General features: G+C 37.9%; 1 protein-coding gene across 9 annotated transcripts in view; it reads right to left on the bottom strand.

Moving 5' to 3' along the window:
• The window catches only part of EEA1 (early endosome antigen 1), a 78,375-nt gene that overhangs the window by 7,185 nt on the left and 50,998 nt on the right, over positions 1-20,192 (bottom strand). For 7 of the 9 annotated variants that reach the window (XM_074870736.1, XM_074870731.1, XM_074870734.1 and 4 more), the window contains 12 exons: positions 19,279-19,434; positions 17,231-17,370; positions 16,313-16,643; positions 14,722-14,823; positions 13,131-13,325; positions 12,097-12,279; positions 5,783-5,968; positions 5,218-5,349; positions 3,239-3,424; positions 2,708-2,946; positions 1,124-1,244; positions 681-779 (listed from right to left, as the gene is read on the bottom strand). In XM_074870736.1, the coding sequence (XP_074726837.1) occupies positions 681-779; positions 1,124-1,244; positions 2,708-2,946; positions 3,239-3,424; positions 5,218-5,349; positions 5,783-5,968; positions 12,097-12,279; positions 13,131-13,325; positions 14,722-14,823; positions 16,313-16,643; positions 17,231-17,370; positions 19,279-19,434 (2,070 nt within the window). Of the gene's footprint in view, positions 1-680; positions 780-1,123; positions 1,245-2,707; positions 2,947-3,230; positions 3,425-5,217; positions 5,350-5,782; positions 5,969-12,096; positions 12,280-13,130; positions 13,326-14,721; positions 14,824-16,312; positions 16,644-17,230; positions 17,371-19,278; positions 19,435-20,192 lie in introns of those variants that run through there. The other 2 variants (XM_074870735.1, XR_012629226.1) reach the window with 2 other exon arrangements.

Raw genomic sequence — 20,192 nt, forward strand, 5'->3', positions numbered from 1 at the left:
ACTACCCAAAGAACATAACTGAAATAATGCAGGACAGGGAGAGCCACCTGAGACCAGGTCAGGAAGCACTGCAAAATGAACCTCGTGAATATCCCTTACCTACTTCATTGCCAAGTCACTTGTTGGAGGGATAGTAATCTCTGGATGAAGGGCAGACCCTGCCAATTGAGGGATGCTAACATCTTAGCTGACCACAGCTGTTTTTACAAAGAAGGTCTGACTACAGACCTAAAATACATCCAGTTGTTTCTTCTGTTCCATGTCTAGTTACTGCTTAGTCACAAAGCACCAGATCATATTGATGGCTCACATTGTCACATGTACCTAATTTCAACGAATTTACATTTCTTTTATACCTGCAAATCCAGTTCAGACTGGTTATAAATAAGTTTACTGTAAATACCCTTACAACAGTGTAATTTTGCTTGCTTGCTTAAGGGATTGAACTATTTTAACACTGTTTATAAACTGATGCTATTAAAATGGCAAAAGAATCATGAATAAGGTAAGCTCCACAAACTTTACTTTTAATATTTAAGGCACTGCAAGCAACAACTGTATTGGAGATGTCCTGAGTGTCACAGCACTATTAAGGCCATTTTCTGAAGTTTGTATGCCATCTAAGAGTTCGAAAACAACAGAAAAATAAAATCCCCACAGACACAGTAAAACACACCTACCCTTCTCACTGTCACTGAAAAGCCTTTTCCACAGGCCATACAATTCTGTACCTCATTGTCTTCTGCCCACTTCCTGTTGAGAGCTTGTGTGTGTTTGATCTATACAGAAGATATAAAAAAAGCAGGTTCATTTAAAATGCATGTCTAATTCCTACTAATTTCCTCTATTTTCACTGCACACACTACCCTAGTGCAGTATAAAAGCACCAATTCTGCCATGATACTGAGAGCTTATATTTGTTCAGAAAGAAAATCTTTCAAGTTTCAAAACTATAAGCAGATTTAAGAACCCACAGACAGCAATATGGCCTCCACACACCACAAGCATAACATCTTAATCACTCTGGAAAGGTAACCCACCACCAATCTGACACAAACTTGAAATTCTCCTAAGTTCCCACACAGAGAATCAACAGGTTTAATTGCTTAAAATCAGATTGTACCTGTAATGACTGGTTTTCTCGGCCAAGTTCCTGCATTGCAGCAGTAGTGTTGTCCAGCTTTTTCTTCATTTCTACAAGTTTGGCTTGAAGCTTTTCAATTTCTCCCTCACTTTTTATACACCTGGGGAAAACCAGTAAATTGTCAGCTCAAAACATATAAGGCAACGTACACTGCCTCCTTTAGGCAGGCTGTCATGTCTGAGAAGTTACTCATAAAATCCAGCCAAAAATATCCTTGCTGTGAAAAGTTCTTGGATGCCTTGACTGGAAAAATGTTCTCTTGTAACAATCAGTTTATCTGGCATTGCTCTCAAATATCTGCAGCTTATTAATACCTGGAGTTACTCCCAAAACCAGGGACAGTACTGAATGCAGTGTATCAATAGCAAGCCCCAGTAAGTATCCCTGCGTAACAGGACACTCACCTACCAGCTGCCGCAGATTGGGTGAGACAACAGAGCAGAAAAAGAAACCTTTTTCTTTTAGCATGGCCACCTCCCATCAGCTGAAATTGAGTTAACTGTTGAAAGGCAAATTTCACAGGGTGTTTTTCTGCCAAGCTGTAAACAGCTACTGGATGAGTTCAACATGGTATGGCAAGGGATTGCCAAAGAAAGAGGATCTCACTTGAATTGATTCCATCCTTTCCCGAGGTCTACTGCTCAAAAAACAAATCGGCAAGCTTGATAATAATGAAAAAAATTTTCCACTCTGCCTTCACCAAACATGTCAGGAAAGAAGGACAGAGAAAGTTTCCTATCTCATGGATGTTTCTAACACCCTTGTAATCACTGCTTTCAGGTAACTCCCACTGCCTTGCATGCCTCCTGCTGCTTGAAAGAAAGGCACTCTGCTTACTTAAGATTTAAATATATTGTAGAAACAATAGCAGAACTGGACAAGAGAATAATGTAGGTTTTCAGGAGAAAGAAAATACCTCCTGTGCGAACCTTAGCCTATCTAATCCAATTACACATTCAATCTCCTCACATTGAGCAGTGGGCATACCTAGAAGTCCCTAAGCAAATTCTATGTTACTGAAGGCACTAAGCAGTCTCCTCCAGGCTTCTGGATGACTAGTGCACCTACTCTGAGTCAAGGCAGAGGAGCCTCAGAGTGATGGCAAAGGATAGTTAACTCTGGTAAGAGAAGCTCTCTCTTACAGGCCTTGCAAGGTTCACACAACAGATGAGATGGGAAGCCACAGCTTACACACCTCAAAGTTCAGAGGAGTCCAGTGGATTTAGAAAGCTCTTATGGATGGGCATAAATCTTCAAGCACAAGCACAGAGTTGTGGCTTTGTTGGTAAGTAAGGTCCTGAGATAAGCCTGCCTGATCTTCTACAGAATGGTCACCTTGTCAAAGCCCACAAAGAGCACAGTGTGTTCCCAACACCCCTTGCTGTGCTTTGGCAGGGACAACAAAAGGTTGCACTCTGGAAACTGCACCCACAACCCAGGCACCAGGAACATGGATTTCAATAAAGCATGCATAGAGAATCCTGAATCAACTGAAACAAGTTTTCAGTGTGAGGCTACCCATTTCCCAAACTACGCTTCCACATTGCAATGACCATAGCTTACCTCTCCAGCAACGCTCTTCTCTCATCCTGATTATTCTGCACTGTTGCTTCCAAGACAGCAATGTCCCCACGTAAATCATCTGTCTGTTTCTCCAGCTCACTCACTCGCCTCTGACTACTTTGCCACTCTTTCTTCATGGTAGCCAGGTTTTCATTCAGAGCTGTGACCTGCATGGTAAGCTTGGTCTCCTTTTCCTCGTGTTTCCGGTTTTCTTCGTCTTTCTCTTTTTTCTCTGTGTGCTAAGAAAACAATGGATCAATGAAAAACAACCTTCCAAGTATTCTTTCCCTATTCCCTACGTTTAATTGAGGCAAAGAATCTTACTGTACTAGAATCACTACTTTTAATCAACAAACTCTATTAGACAAGGCTGTCATCCCACTGAATTTTCCTACACCTCAAAGATTTCTGACTTTGTCATTTAAAAGTTAATGTAATGTGAAACTAAAGTCAACTCTGCTTCCTCCCTGTCCCTGAAAAAATCCAAAGGCATGTTCACAAAACAAGTCTTATAGTCTCTGACATACTAACCAGTTTGGCTTCAATTTCAGCACATTCTTTCTTCAGCTCTTCTTCTCTCTTTTTCAGCTGATCTCTGACAGCTTGATGGGTGTTCTTCTCATGTTCCAGAGCTGAATTCATATTATCTATTTTGCCCTGCAGCTCTAATTTCTGTTGAATCAATAGCTGTTTTGCATCCTTGAGATTTGCCACCTCCTGTTAGGATACAGAGCTCAAAGTTAAAGTAGCAACATTGAAAGTGTAAATGATTTAAATGCAAAACTGCTGTAATTCTTTCCAAGGAGAGAACAGCAATAATTTTTAGTTTTATCACTGGAAGAAAAGATGATTTTACAACACAAAGTATCAGTGATTTTCATGATCAAAGATTTTAGTCTTATACCTATAGTATGGATAACATACAGTTTTTAAAATAAATTTAATGTATGTTTCTACTAAAGTAGTGGAAGCTCTGCTGGATTATTTTCTACAGTTCTTTGAAAAGATACGTCCATTGTCATTTTCTACAGTCTGTTCCACTTCATATTGATCTCTGATTGCAATATTGAGGTTAAAAGCATCTTAATGACTACGTAAAAACCAAACACTGTGGAAGAAAGCTAGCTTCTATTAGTCTTAAATGTATAAATAATTACCCTATGTTTTAAGCAAGTAGGATGATATATTGGTTTTAAATATTAGTTTTACTTGTTCCTCTGTAATAAAACATAAAAAATCCTGAAGTAGAATAGTTAGTTAAATTTACAGGAGTCATTTTCCTTAAAATTACATAGCCAAGCGTGCAGGTACTAACAGAGTAATCTGGGTTCAAAATTCACGTCACAAATTAAAACCAAACCAAAGACAGCAGGAGAAGATATCCTGAGGATAGGGGGATGACCTACAGATGCACATCTATCCATTCTTTGGTAGCAAATGGGAAACAGTATAAGCCTTTAGGAGACAATTTCTGTTTCAGTCTGATTTCTTGTAGGGAGATCAAGAGATGAATATTAAGCTATCATTGATGTGTATACATTTTATATACATCTTTATACATTTTTTTCTTTAGAATAGAGATAACCTTTCCCCAAAATCCAAGAAAGCACGGGGCATAGATTACTTGACAGAAACAAAGTACAGACTTCTATCTAAAAATAAGAGACAATTTTCTAAACACTGGAGAACAAAAGAACATCCGAAATTCATATCACATTATTTTCTTTTTATTAGCATATAGGCATTGTACCTTCATTTATACTTGTGCGGCAACTTAAACCCTGTGTGCTTAACAGATGCAAATATAATTACTAATAGCATAATATGGAAAACACAAACTACGGTCTTCAGGAGTGTTTGTTTCTACAGAGACTAAAAAATTAAATATGTAGAATGTGGTGAGAAATAGTTTGTTTTACTGAAGACCAAAAATTATTTAATTAAAGCCTCCAAACTTGTACCCTTTTGAGAGCTCATTGGATTGTTATGATTTGGAAGAGAGTTAGTCTTTTATGAGGTTCCTGACATTGTTTCTTCCCCAGCTGTGACTTTTTAAGACATTTTAAGAAACCACAGCACATCAAGGGAGTTTCAACTCTACCATGCACCCTTGAGAAGTACCAGATGTGCATAGAACATCTGGGAAACTTCACATTCGTGACACTTTTGGACATCTTTTCTGCACTTCAGAATAGTCAAGCAAGGGTATGCACAATGAATCTACAGTGGAACAGAAGAAGAGCCAGGACATACAACCCATCCTGAAGCTAAGACAAGTTATGTGGTCCACCTGGCTGAGAACACCGGGCACTGATGCTCCAGGATTATCACTGCTCAAGTCAGCATTACTCAGGAACCTCAATGAAATCTGTGCTTTGGTTCCCTTACCTGTAATACTGATATTTACAGCAACCATCTTTGCATAGCCATTCCAGATAACATCTACTGAGTAGGCATATATTTGTTATCAGATAACCAACCACATGAAGACTCAGTTTGTCTCAGTATACCTTCTCAAATTCTTGCTTGCAGGCTCTAAGCTCTTCACCCAGCTTGGCACTTTCTTTTTCAAGTCTAGTCCTTATTTCCTGGAGCTCTGTTGTTTTACATTTTTCATTAGCCAAGTCTTTTTCTTTCAAAATCTTAAAGAGAAATAAAAAGTGCCAGAAAAGTTACCTCTTCCAAGTTCACACAATAAAAAAACCAACCAAACAAAAAACATCCAGGGCCCAAAACCTGCTCGGAGGCTTTGTAATTAAGGGGAAACAACTGCCACATATCTCTATCCACACTTCATAGTGCAAACAATTAGCAGCATGTCTGCAGTTTTAGATTTAAAACTAATAATGTTTTTCCACCGGTCTAGCCACTTAGAACAAATTTCAAACCAAATTCACATCAACTGTCTGTTAAAAGTCTTTGCATCAGAGATTCAGTAAAACTGCCATTGCTATGCACTACAACAGTACTATGCCCTCAAAATACCTCTTGTTTAGAGATGTAACACGAATTAATAGTGGGTGTCTGCGTGGGGTGGATGTGTCTGTGAAGATTTCAAAAGACAGAGGCATTTACCCTGTCATTCTGAAGATCCTGTAACATTTTAGTCTTCTCACCCAGCTGCTGCTCCTTCTTTGATGCATCCTGCTCCAGTGTAGACTTTGCTTTTTTCAGTTCCTGAATCTGCTGATTATTGCTAGCAATTCGATTTCTGCTGGAAACTAATTCTTCTTGAGCTAGAGCAAGCTTTTCTTCTGTGGACTAATTACAAAGAAAATTCTGCAAATTATCTCAATATAAGAGCTTCAGACACTCAACAGTCACTTAAACATTTTCACATGGGAAAATTGTTATCTAGAGTGCAACATTTAGCTTCAAATGTTGACAGAGCACAGTTACAGAAACTTCTAGGTTACAACGTTACCCTGAGTAAAAAGAAACTAAGCCAGTACCATTTCCAGCAGCAATACCTTATCGTACATATTCTGGCTTGCATCTTTCCACAGAGAAAAGGTGAAAACATTCAAAACAGCAGAGAATGAAAGGTGACTGATGAAAAGAGAATGAACTTGAATTTGCTCACACAAATTTATTCTCCAAGCAAATCAACTGGTCTATAACTCTAGACAGCTGTTAAGAGGCAGTGAAGCTATACTGTGAAGATTTCAAAAGTAATTCAGTGCTATTTTTTCCCAATGACTTAATGAAGCTAGCGTTAGCTAGGACAATTGTAAGATTTTTGAAAATCCTAAAGTGATATGTACAAATTTAAAACGCTAATATCAGCACAAAATGTTTCACAGTCTCAGCTGCATCAGCATTTTAAACACAAAATGTAAACTTCCATTCAGAATCTACTACAGAATATATTTTATTTTGCCTCCAACTCTCCCCATTACCTAGAAAAAGAATGTGGATTTATCTCTTCACAACAGGTCACAAAAACCCAAGGAACATCCTAAAACTTGCACCTAAGGGCCATTCTATTTGCTCACACCAAAGTCAAACTTCGGGGTTCTTCTTGAGTTAGTATTCTGGAGGTTATTTTCTTTAAAGTCTTCAGTTTAGGCATAGACTAGCTCCACTTAGAAGTATGTTCCTTCACAAAGAATCAATGAGAAAGAAAAACACCAAACTCATCCTCCACTCCCCCAAAATATCACTATTTTATGGACATTTTTGACACTAAGATACAGAATGTGAGGTGAGGAGATTTATTATTAGTAATAAGTTTATTACTTTCAGTGCACCAGTAAGGATCTAAATTCTTTCAAGATAAACTAAATTCTTTTTGAAGCTCTTACTTAAAACCTAATCAAATCTCTTGTTGAAGGTTACAGATTTTAAAAGGAACAATAAGAAAAACTTTGACTTCACTTAATTATGCATATGCTTTAGCAACTCCCGTGCTGATTTAAAAACAAATTGATTTCTGATGCCTCCTAATCCACCCTTGTAAAGTCTTAAAGTATTTTGCCTGTAGAGTCAGACTTAGTTTGAAACACCAGTGATGGAACACTGCTGATTCAATAGCATTTTCAACAACCCCAGTGGCTCTTAAAAAGCTCATGCTGGCTTTCAAACTTAATTTGCACACAAATTATTTTATCTGCTTTGTAGGCTACTAGAGTTTACTACTTAACACTTCACAAGGTGTTAACTCAAATTTTTTTAAGCAAAATAGTAGGTGCTTTTGCAATTTCAAGGTTTCAGCAAGGTGGGTCTTTCAGAAAGCAAAATTATCCCTCTCTGCTCCACTGTGGGCAGTGAAGTACCGTATTTTCCTAGCAATGAGAAAGGATGGGAAGTGTAGCATCATTATATAACATCTTCACAGGAAAACCCAACAGTCTCTGCAGTTTTAGAAAGAAACATAATGAAGCCATGGCTTTTATTCAAGCTTGTTTCCAGTGGAAGAAATGTGGTTACATCCAATTTTTTAGCACAGGATGATAAAATTTGATGAAGTGCATAGTGACACCCAAATTAAAAGCCTCACATAGGGGATACTCCTCTCTCAACACCCCCTCAAAGTGTCTACACTGGACAGGTTATCTCACTGTGTCTATACCTAGGCCAAGACAATGTAAACATTCTTATACAGGGAGACAGTATTCAGCCAGCTCTGCACTGTATTATGCACAAACATTTCTGTAATTCAGTAGTTTGCAATATAAGAGACTTGGAATTTTGCATACAATTTAGCATACTACAGCTTACATATATAAATGCCTCTTAATTGTGCTGTGATTAATAATGATGCTACCATCAAATATAATTTCAAGAGTAGATCAACCTTCTATCTATTTATGCCTTTCTTTCTGCTTCACTCAAAAGTCCCTCACAGCAACCTTTGGAAACGAGCAGAAATTTTCTGGCACGTGGTTAAACATTCCAGTTATTGTCTTTGCTCCTGGCCCAGTCTCCGCTGAGACTGTAATTCAGCCCGATTCTTTTGGACTGCTGAGAAGCTCACATCTTTAACATAAAATCACCTCTCAAAACATCTGATGCCATCTACCTTATTTAATTACCATTCAGTTTTGCTGTTGCTCCCAGAACATGATAGGTGTTCTCCCAAAAAGATTCCACTCAGTCATGAGATTGCTCTTCAGAATGACCGACAAAACCAAATACAAGGAAAAGGTACAGAACAAAAGAGGTCAATCTGTACTTGATTTTGTAAATAAAACCAGATGTTAGGATGACTGGTACAGAGCTTAAATAAATAAATAGATAAGATATCACAGTGATTCACTACAACTTGGGCTGTTGCAGTGCAAATAATAGTGCGAAGTACAGAACTGCTCCTAGCTGGGTGGTAGTACCTGGATTCATTCCACCTAAGTAAAGTGCACAAATGAGCATTTTAGTCTGTGTGCTCCCAGATCCCAGTCCTCAAGGAGAGACATGAAACTGTTCACAGATGCTAATCTGATCTCTCTTTGCTTCCTAAGAAGAACGGTTAGATTGACTGTACGCAACTTAGGCTCCTGACTTACAGACCTGAGGTTTGGCAGCATGAATTTTGTCCCAGAACATCCACTGAAGATACACTGACAGAGATGCCAATATTGGAGGCAAAGAAACATTCTTTTGAGAACACAGAGGAAACCAGGACTGACTACATAAAGCACAAATGCCAATACTGAAGGATACTTGGCACAGCTCAGGAAAGCAGGATTCACACGATGTATGTTTACACCAATTCAAAATCAAGGCAAAAATAAGTGCTGCATTTTTATAAACTCTTCTATATAAAAAAATGCCTTTTCCACAAAAAAAACCCATTAAATACTTTGTGCGTGCATACAAAAATATTTATATATTATATATAAATACAGGTATATTTGTATATATGTGCATATATATATACACACAAAATAGTAGTATTCTTTTTTTATTACATATATTATTTTTTATCAAAAACTATAGCTTTTGTAAGCACTCAAATCCTATCCAATTTCTTCTTTCCAGTCACAAAGAAAAAGTGTATGAGTTACTGTTATAAATGGTGCATTTTTAAACCAAAGTAAATTTGCAGCAAATAGTAACCATAAAATTATAACTACGGTCTCACTTTCAGTTTTGTTACACTTCTCGCTTTTCCTCTGCAAGACTTACAGCTTCAAAGTTTGCATCTGGCTACAGCTACATAGCTAGGGTCCTCTGTTCCTGACCCAGAAACTAGGATTCAGCCGTGCTGATGGCACTCCAGAGAGCAGCTGCCCACTCTGCGGCGCTCTCTCATGCAGTGCTGTATCTCCAACTGCAAAACCTCACTGAAGCGTTTGCTCACTTTTCAATCACACCTGGGTCTACCAGACTGAGAAGAGCCAGCGATCCCAGCCGTGATATTCCGAACAAATGCCAGCAGATGGTGCTCTGTGTACAGCCCAAGTCCTGCCATCCCCTCCTAGGAACTAGACCTACCACCCTACTCATGCACCCATACGCTGTACAGCCTTTTATCATCTATCTCCCCACGCCTGAAACCTTGGTCTCACCAATACCATGGTGCTACACCACGTGAGAATATTTAAGTTTTCCCTTGTAGTATTTTTACCTAAAGAAAACCTAGCATTGCTATGACCCCAGGATACAGCCTGGCCATGCCTGTCCTGGACAATGCTTCAAACAGTGCTGACATAACGCGGCTGTGCAGGGAATTCATATCTCTACCAAAAATCCTGCACTGAAAGACACCCAAGCTCACCTTACATACAAGTTTTAAAAACTTCTACTACTGCCTACTAGTAAGATTAAGACCACTCCAAACCCCAGCCCACCCATCAGCTTTGGTTCCAAATTTTAATCAAAATCCATAGCTCTGGCTCAAATTATCTACTTTTATTAAGTAACTCACTCAAGGCAAAACATAATCCAGACAAGTGACTTTGAATTGGACTGTGAAACTCTACCATAAAGTTCTTCTGCCTTTGAGTGGCATTTTGATACTCAGCTCTCAAGACTAACATTATCACACTGAGGCTTTCTGAATGTGCTTTTTCCTTTGTGGTCTTCTAAGACAAGTTATCACTGTTTCTTTAGGTTAACATTGCAATGAGGCAGCATATCCATGATTAAAGATCAGCTCCCCACCTTTTTCCTCTTCTACATTTTACAGAAAAAAGTGGTGTCAAGCAGACCTCACTAATACTAATTAAAATGTTTTTAAATTTTTTCTTTAAAATCGAGCAAACAGCCTTCATGTTGGTACATCACTTCAGCACTGAGGACCCCAAACTTCCTCAGGTTCTCTAGGCTCCATAGAGACCTACATCATAAATCAAGTTACCTGACTGCTTATCTTGAAAATCTTTTTTTTTTTTTCATTGCCATTATCTTATTTTACTTTTTTGCATGAATGTTCTCTCTCTCTCTCTTGCTACCATCCCCATTCAGGTTTAAAAGCATGTGGGACATCTACTGTCCTGGTCATCAAGCTGGTTTAACAGTACTTATTCAGAGCTATTTTTGCAACAAGTGATACTTAAATGAAAACTATAACAAAAAAAACAGGTTAGTGAGCACATCCAATGCTTTTACAGGTCATTGCATTACCAAATGTTGATCTAAATGCACTGCAGGAAATTAACTCAGAGGTATGTGTGCTATAGCAACTAACCATAAGAAAAGGTATGTTTAAACCACCATTGCTTATTAATCATGCTGAAGTTCTTTACAATTTAACATAGTGATTCAACCAAGTTGCGCTGAAAGCAAAGTTTCTGTAATGTGCGGGGAAACATGGCAGGTAATCTAATGCTACAGAGGACTAAGATTAATAAAACTCCAATGGCCTATATGTAAAGGAGCTATTTCTCTTTTTCTTAAAGTAACCCCAAACCTGGAATTTCGCTAGGGCTCCACAGCTCTCACGGGCCTATCTGAAATGGCCAAAAGACTGAATGACCTCCACTGGGACAGGTGAGAGGGAGCGATGGAATCTAAGCAGTCACCAAAGGCTCCCTTTATACATAACGAAGCAAACAAAAGCTGACATCTAAAACAGATCAGATGATCTGTCCTCTCAAAGTGCCTGTTTCTCTCCATAAACTTCAGAAGAGTCTAGAACAACAGTGCAGACAGACAGAGACAAAACTGCGGTGGGATTCATCTGAAGTGAAATGTGCCAAAGCTATCTTGCCAGTAGACAGCCAGTCTCCGCAGCACAGTATGTCCTGGGACTAACTGGAGCATTGGCTTAGCACTGACATGAAGGAGGTGGGGGACAGAAAAAAAAAGGACAGAAACCACCTTTACTGACTGACACAACTCCCAACAATGCCTCTTTGAAGGCACTACACCCTAATACCAAATCAGAGAAAATCAGCTTAGGAAGAGCAAACACTTCAAGGACTAAGTTCAGACACTTGTATTCCAGACAGGTCCCTAAACCTACTGTTTCTATTAGTGTGACATCTCTGAACGTCTACAAGGCAGGAAGAAGCAGAAGGGGCAAGGCCATGGGAAAAAACTGACAACTGAAATTCTAGTTAAATCATCTAGAAGACAGCTGTTACTCACATGCTAGCAGTCTTTGTCCTAATTAGCTATGCTGTTTAAATTAGTTGAAAGCTACAATATATAACAAGAGAAAGCAACATGAAAAAATAACTCTTAAAAGAATACAAAAATAAATAATCTTTCACTTTGCTGCTGCACAAATGCAAGGGTATTTCAGGTAAACTGGCAAATACTCCTTGGCTTTAAATTAGTTTCAGGATGTCCTTTGTCCCAGGGGAAGTGACTGAACAGCACTAAATTCTATATATAGCAGAAGACCTTTTTTCCACCTATACAGTTCTTGCACTGTTTCTTGGTCTTCAAAATGGATCTAAACAGATCTACTAAGTCACATATGACATTAAAATGACTGTACGTACCTTAAGGTCTTGCCTGGTTGCCAGCAGCTCAGACTCTTTCCCATAAAGGTCCAGCTGCAACTTCTCCATGTTTTCCTTATGTTTTTCATGGGTCTTCTGTAAGTCTGCTAGCTTGACTTTCTCTGCTTTAAGCTCCTGTGCTGACAAAACAGACTGCTGTTGCAGTTTATTCTCCAGTTCTGCCTGAAACATAAGCATAGTTTCATAAGCATGTTTCAGTTAAAGTTACAGACAATAAAGTAAGCTTAATCATTTCCATTAACTGCATTTCTACTGCAAGATGAGATTTTTTTCCACTTATGAAATAGCAGTTCAGTAATCTATGTTTGTGATTTTACCGTAATATTTTGTAACTGATTTAATAACAAAATTTAATTCATGTCAAAAGACTAAGTGAAACACATTATTTAGGTTTTTAATGTTTGGTCTTAACGTTTTCAAGTCCTAAAGTTTCCACAAAGGCACAAATATGATCATGTAACATAGGGCAGCCAAAGCTGGAGCAACATTTAATAGTGCATGGCATACAACACAACATACCCTAATATTGTAAGACATTTGAACTCTTTCCATTATGGTTTATGAGTTTCATACTGTCACTCACATAAATTCTTTTGGTATAATAAGAGAAGACTTGGTTTAAAACTGCCATGGACATTTCAAAACACTGCAGAGTTTGTCTAAACTACTCTCACAAAATTCTACTGCTTTACAAGAAAATGGCAGCCTCATAGCATGTTCCTGAAGCAAAATAAACATATTCAATCTAGCCATTTTTATCACTTTATTGAAACTAAATTCCTACAGAATTCATATTTCAGCATTGGTTCTTTTTCTGTTATTATTGTTGTTGATGTTGTTGTTTCTTTCTCCAACAGCATCTGAAAACTTTATAAAATCAGGATGTGGGAACAATTTCCAACAAGACCACAGCAAACAGATGTTTATCACAAAGACATTGACATGAAAGCTGCAGCATTTATCAGAGAAATTCACATTCATTTTCTTAAAGGAGTAAGAGAGGCCAGTCTTACCTTTTCTAAAAGGGCAGTTTTTAATTCAGCTTGCAGTGTCTCACTATGTTTTTTCTTCTGCTCGAAAGACTCCTTTAACTCTCTCAGCTTTCCCTGGAGATGTTGCTCGCTTTTTTCTTTCTCCTTCAGAAGACCCTGAATTTCCAGTACTTGCGCTCGTGCTGAATCAAGTTCTATCGACAACTGCTTAGAAATCTATATTCAAAAATATTAAATAACTGTATATAATTTTAATTTAAATCACTATTTGTGCATGCTGTAGTATATGAAACTGCCTATTGAACTGTATGGATGACAAATCATGTAGTTCAAAAAGCAGACAGCTTCACAGATGAAAAACTGGTCAAAGCTGTTAAAGCTGAAGATACAGCTTCAGGAAATCAGCTCCCAAAAGACTGCTAGAAGTTGGGAAGAATCTCTACTTTTCTCTAGGCATCTGCTACTTTCCTCTGCCAGAGACCAGATACCAAGCTATACCTTTCTTGTGATCCAGTGTGCCCACTCACGTTTTCACAAAGAGCTGCAGAATATTTGCAGAAAAACAGTTTCCAAGTATGCTACTGTTATTTCTTGTACACAGAACCAGACCATCCCACAGTGTCGCTGATGCTATCTTCTGCTTCAGAGCTAGGTGACTGAACACTGGCAAGTAGATTTTAAGAGCTACCATAACACATTAAAATCATCTGTTATTCCCAATTTCCCACCCTTAGAGCAACTGCAGTCTTTTTTCACCATTCAGAACAAAAAGCAGACAACTTTTCTCAAGCCAGCACTGTCTGGGCTCTCCTGCTGCCAACTGCAACAGATACCAAACTCACCCTCCTGCACTTGCCACAGAGAACCACAGTGTTTCTGCTGAACAAGAGAGGAGCCAGGGGAGTAGCAGCAGTAGTCACAGAGCAATTACTATGACACCTACACATCCACAAACCCTCTTTCAGGCAGTAAGAGTCCATCACAGTCCATCAAACTGTGTCCACTGACCACATCTTTTCTGATTCTTTTAGGGAACAGGTGACAGTTTGGATAAAGAAATCCATGAAAGCAGATTTGACTTTCAGGCTGCCAGCTGGACTACATGATTTTGCAGTCTGAATCCTCATCTTAAAAAAGAAGTACATTTGGTCCTTACGCAGCCACAGGCAAGTGACTTACACAAGTCTGCAAAAGCAACTAAATCCTCCAAGGTTGTCTGAAAATGTCCTGTCAACCACGCAGAATGTATTGATTAGGCCTGAGACTAAAACAGATCTAAGGATACGAGATAACAACTTTTATTGTATGTAAGTATAAAAAAAATGAGGACACGGTAACACCAAGTAACTGTTTCACTAATGAAAAAACCTGAAGGGCTAAAATCCCCCACTAAGGTATGTGGGGCACAGAAAGGTAGGAGTAAAACCTGTATATTAAAGCTTCACATTAACATCTGGGAAATCACTTTATCTCAGTGCCCTAGGTAGGTTACAATTTGAGAACTGCAACCTCTTTATCTCTCATCAGTCCCAGCATGTGAGACTGAAAATGAATCATTTAAACATTTATTATTACTGGTTTCCAGATTTTTGAAACTAAGTGGACAGCTTACCCCCTCTTTTTTTTCCAGTGAGTTTTTCAATTCATTCCTCTCTTTTGCTACAGACTCTGTTTGTACCTGGAGCTGGTGTTTTACTTCTTGGCAAGATTTTTCCTAAAAAACATAAGACAAGGAAATATTCCTGTGAGCTTCTAAGATCGGGTACCAGCTATTTTCTCAGGATCTACAAACCGTTGAAAAATAATGCTTTTCAGTGAAAAAGCTTTCCTTCTCAGCTGCAGACATGTTTTCAGCTTAAAACTTCTCAAAACTTGTAACAGTGGTAAATCTAAGCTGAACACACCTGATACCATGTACTAACAAATGCAACCATGTGCCACAGAGTTCTTCTGATTAGGGATGGTTTCCCTGTTTGAAAATGCTGTTTGGCAGCCCTTCTTGTGGGAAGCAGTAGGCTCACCACTTGCCTCAGGATCCAAAATTTCTTGGTGTTCTAAAACTCACAAGCAAGTACATTTGTGGGACTTTTATGCAAATACAACTACATTTTAAGCCCAAATGATATGAACTTAAGACAGTGGCAAGACTCCAAATGACTACAAAATTAGAAGCAGAATCTGCCCTCCTATCTTTAAGTCTAAATTGGGGAGAAAATCCTTCAAGTTTTTAGGAGAAACAAATATTTAAACAGCAGTAACTAGGTAAAGCAAACAAAAAGGCTTATCTTAAAAAGGTGAAAGAGTAAAGGAAAAAATGTTATTTTTAACTAGGAGCAGAATTTTTTTAGACCAGAATAAAAGCAGCTCTGAAAGGGTTCTGGGAAATGGTGACATGTAAGATGAGAAGGGAATGAGAAAGGCCCCCCCTACCGTGTCTGAGGCAGGGGTGTCAGAACAACTGTATAAGAAAATCTTTGAAACATGTATTCCTATAGGGGCCATCCACACTACCAACAAAGCAAAAGAGGGAAGAGAAATATGTATTTTAAAGCTAGTGAGAGTTCACTTTCTTTACCATAATAGATTGCTCTGGTGGTCAAGCACTTTTTGTTATACCACCACTTGTGAGACCTTTCTGAAACTGAAATAGTTCTAGTACTCTGGTAATGCCTTAAGCTAGGCATCTCCCCAAATGACAGACAATGTTACTCTGCCTGCAGTATGCAGCCTTCCAGCCTGTCCAGACAAGTGCACAGGAAGATTCTAAATACAAAGACTCCAGAAAGGAAACTAAAATAGCCTCAGAAAAATAACACCATCTTCAATATGGTGGCACTTCAGCAAAGGGCTTGTACCTTTGTGTTGTTATAATAAGGCTGATGTATTTTTAAAAAGGAGGACATCTCCCATCAAACTGTTTCACCACTGGTCTCCATTCAGTTTCTTCACCATATTAAAGGCATGCAGCAAGAAAAAGGGATCCTGTTGTGTGATATGACTGATGTTTACTACTGTAAACATCCAGACAAAAATTTAAGGTAGGAAACATGTATGAACTGCTAAAAAATCACAATTTGTTTTTCCTTGAGGCAATTAATTTCCATACATTGTCATTGTGTGTATGCTGTTTTCAGATAGAAAGCAAAGCCATTTTATCAGACTGTAAATACACCAAACAAAGTCTAATGAAAGAAACTACTAACCATTTCTGCCACAGCTGCTTTTCCTTTTTGTATTTCTTTTTCTAATTCCTCCTTTCTTTTTTTGAAGGATTCAGAACTTTTTGAGAGCTTGTCTTTGGTAGCTGCAAGGTCCTTTAATAGAGTATCCTTCTCTAATTTCACTTGTTGCAGCTCTGATGTTGCCACTTGCATTTTACAATCTAATTCCTTAAGTTGTTTACTTGTATCTTGATTTGATTTCTCAAGGATTTGTTTGAGGCTGGTATTTTCCTCCTCCTGCTTTGAAATTTGCTGTTTTGCTTGTTCAAGGGCCTCAGATTTCTTCTGCAAATCTAGTTTAGCATTAGACATCCTGCAAATACAAAGAGAAAAATAATATTTTTTAAAAATTCTTCTTCATGGGTTTTTTGTATCATTAAATGTCTCTATTATTAGAACTACTTCAACGCATACCTTTTCCATCCAGAGCATGGGCATTTTGTCTCTCCAATGAAGAAATACCAGCAACTCTAAAAACTATTCTGAGATGGAATTTTCTTTCTCAACTATAATGAAAAGAAACTACCCCTTTGCGGCTTATCCATAAATTGCAAATTAGTCTTTGAAAAAAGCTACAGAGCTATGGATATTTAAAGATGGACCTCACTACATCAAACTGTTCAAATATTTAGCTGACAACAAGCATGGTGAATAAACTGAAGTGTATTGAATCACAGCAGTCAGTGATTCACAGGAGACAACACGACAGATGGAGTCTGCATGGCATATAGAGTGAAAGAAAACAGGTGGGATAAAACTCAGTTCTCCTAGCAGAGGGAACACATCACATCTATGATTTTAAGAAATCACGGGAGAGAAGAACAAAATTTCAATTCTAGTCCAAACCACTCTAGTTTTATGTCTGACTTTGAGAAGTACTATAACCCAAGAAATACATACGCTTCTCTTGCTGCTTCAAGTTGTTTACTCAGTTCTGCTGTTCGGAGGTCTAATTCTGTAGATAGTTGTCGCTGCTGCTGTAACTCCTGAAGAGCTTGTTCTTTGCTTGCTTTAGCATCAAGAATGTCAGCTTCAAGTTTCTGAGACAGATAGAAAAATAAAGTTAGAGCCATCAGAACACAAACAGCAAAATAAAAATAGCAACGAAAAGCAGAAGTCATCTAGTCTGTGAGTAGCATTTACTGTAGAAAGCAGTCGCAATTTCTCATCATGTCTACCTATTTCATTAGTTTGCTATTTATCTTTCATTATTTAGTTCCTGCAAATCTCTTGCTCCTCCAAAATGGAACCATTTTGGTAAAACATTCTGAAATCATCTTTAAATAAAAGGACAAGCAGCCATTTTACTGCAAAGTAACAGATAAAAAGAAGAAATCTTTAAAAAGCCTATCCAAAACACTTATACAAAAAAAGGCCATACACAGTGCTCAGCTTTGGGACCAGATTCTCAGCCACCACCAAGTAGTTTCAGCAGTTTCAACTGACTGCTGATTTACATACCCCAAGAACTCTGCCATTCTTTGTAACAAAAACAAAGACACAAACTATAGCTGTGAAGAAATCCTATGCTTGCCTGGAAGAGGTTTTTCTTGGGTTTTTTTTTTTCCAAAGGTACTTGTTCATGTACATGGACTATAAACAACACAGCAGTCCTCAGCAAATGGGCACTGCTTAGACTCTTCAACACACTGGCTGTTTTACAGTCACTTCTGCTTTTACACAGTGGGCATAAAACAAAATCGCCAAGTTTCTCTGAGAAAATTCCTGAGGGCTTTTTTTTTTTTTTTTCTCCCCATTTTTTTTTAAATGCATTCAACTGGAATAATCCCAAAGAATGGTGATGATGCCAAGATTTTACACAGAACTGCACTTCTGCTGACAGCATCAACAACCCTGCTCCGTTTCACACTTCAGCTACCAGGAACCATATAAAATCTTGTGCAAGTGAGCACTGTACTCCTCCCAAGCATTTGTGTCTTTTGATTACTCGTGAAACTTTAGCAAAAGACTGCAAAATAAACACACAAATCCAAGTGGGCAGGAAAAAAAAGTGTGCAAAAGAAGAGAGATGAAGCACAAAATAATTATGCTGATAAAGCTAATGGATGACAGCTTTATTTTTTAATAGCATTGGATCTAAAATTTCATACAGGGAAAACAATATTCCTTCTCTTCTATAGAGCACATAAGCTAGGAAAAACACCCAACTCAGTCTTAAGCATAAAGACTGCTAAGCTCCCTCAAAACAGATAGACAACACTGCAAAACCAGTTCTGCATTGCTGCTAAGATCCCTGTATCATCTGCTTTTACGTATTGTGAATTTTGACTACCAACAATTTTTAACAAACATTGAACAAAGGTTAAAGCCCAAATTTAAAAGCTCTCAAGCATTAGGACTAATTTATATCCTTAACTGAAAATGCTAGTATCACAAAACACCGAAACACCTTCCGCCAGAATTATGTGCACTTTAAAAGAAAAACTGATTCCAGAACTGGAACGCAAAACTCAAGATCAAGTTAGTAATTTTGATAAAAAGCCTCTGTAGAAGCCTACTGAAAGGCTTTAGAAATAAATTAAACCAGACACATAGCATTAACTTGGGCTAATCAATATAACACATATTCCCTGATGACACTTGTAAAGCATATAAGCTTGAATGTCAAGACTCTAATTTTGGGATATATTCATGTTCCCTCTTGTAACAATTTCCTGGTAGCACAGAGGTTGGTAAAAGCACATCCAGAAAAATGACAGGATAGTGGCAAAGTCCTAAACCTGTCATTTTAGTGTGATATGCTAGCATGGAAGAAGTAGAGAATAGGATTAAATGGTGGATTGGGAAACACTAGTGAAAAAGAAACTCTACAAAACTGGTATTGATACAATCCTTCCCCCATAATTTGAGCACAGCTTCTATCACATGCCACCAAACAGCAGAGAACATCCGTTTCTGTAAGTCCAGATACTGTGTTCAATACAAACCTTAAGCTGTCCCTCTAGCTCTTCACTTTTCTGTTCTAAATACAGATGTTTCTCTTTGTACTCTTTAAGATTGACTTCCAACTGAGCACAGTATTCCTGCTTGTCATTCAGCTTAGCTGTAACCTGATCCAACTGAACGCTGACCTTATTTAACTCCTGAGGTAAAATAAAAATACAAGGGTTGTTAGCTTTTAAACAACTTCCAAAAATGCCTAATGTCATAGATGCGTTAAATGATCTAACATGTTCAAATTAAAAAGGAAAATAATGTTTCTTTTTTAATCTAAGGAGCAGGAAATTGAGAGGGGAAACTCAAACACATGCACAAATTCTCTCTGTTAAACTAACGAAGTTTCTTTTAAAGCCTCAATATTCCTCTCAAAATTTACAGGCTGTGAGCTAAATCTTAACAAAGGTGTTTTAAGTTATGAATAGAAGAGGAATTGTAGGTAACAAATGCACCAGATTCTTCAGTTAATACAACAGTAACTAGAAAGTAACACTACAAAACCTTAGAGAAAATTTTTGCTGTTTTCATGAAATCAAATACCATCGAAGAAAGTCAATACCATAGAAACAGTCAGTTCTTCACATACCAGAGATGATTTCAAACCATTTGGTTCAACACAAACCAACATAATTTCCACAAGAGACACGAACACATTTATCTAGTAAACACTTTGACTACATCAAAGCCTGTTGCTCTTCAACCAAGCTGATTTATTAATTATTTAATCGTTGCAAAAGAGGTCTTCAGTTTACAGCAATTAATTACATTCCCATGCTAAAAAATGGTGCTATGTTAGCATCTGCTGGATGTTTCCATGAAGACCACAGCAGCACTGATTCTATCAATGCAAATATTTGATTAAGCAGCCAGTGGAATGCTTCAGTAGGATTAACGTACATTAGAA

Source organism: Strix uralensis, chromosome 5 (genome assembly GCF_047716275.1).
Source record: "Strix uralensis isolate ZFMK-TIS-50842 chromosome 5, bStrUra1, whole genome shotgun sequence".
NCBI classification, from domain to species: Eukaryota; Metazoa; Chordata; class Aves; order Strigiformes; family Strigidae; genus Strix; species Strix uralensis.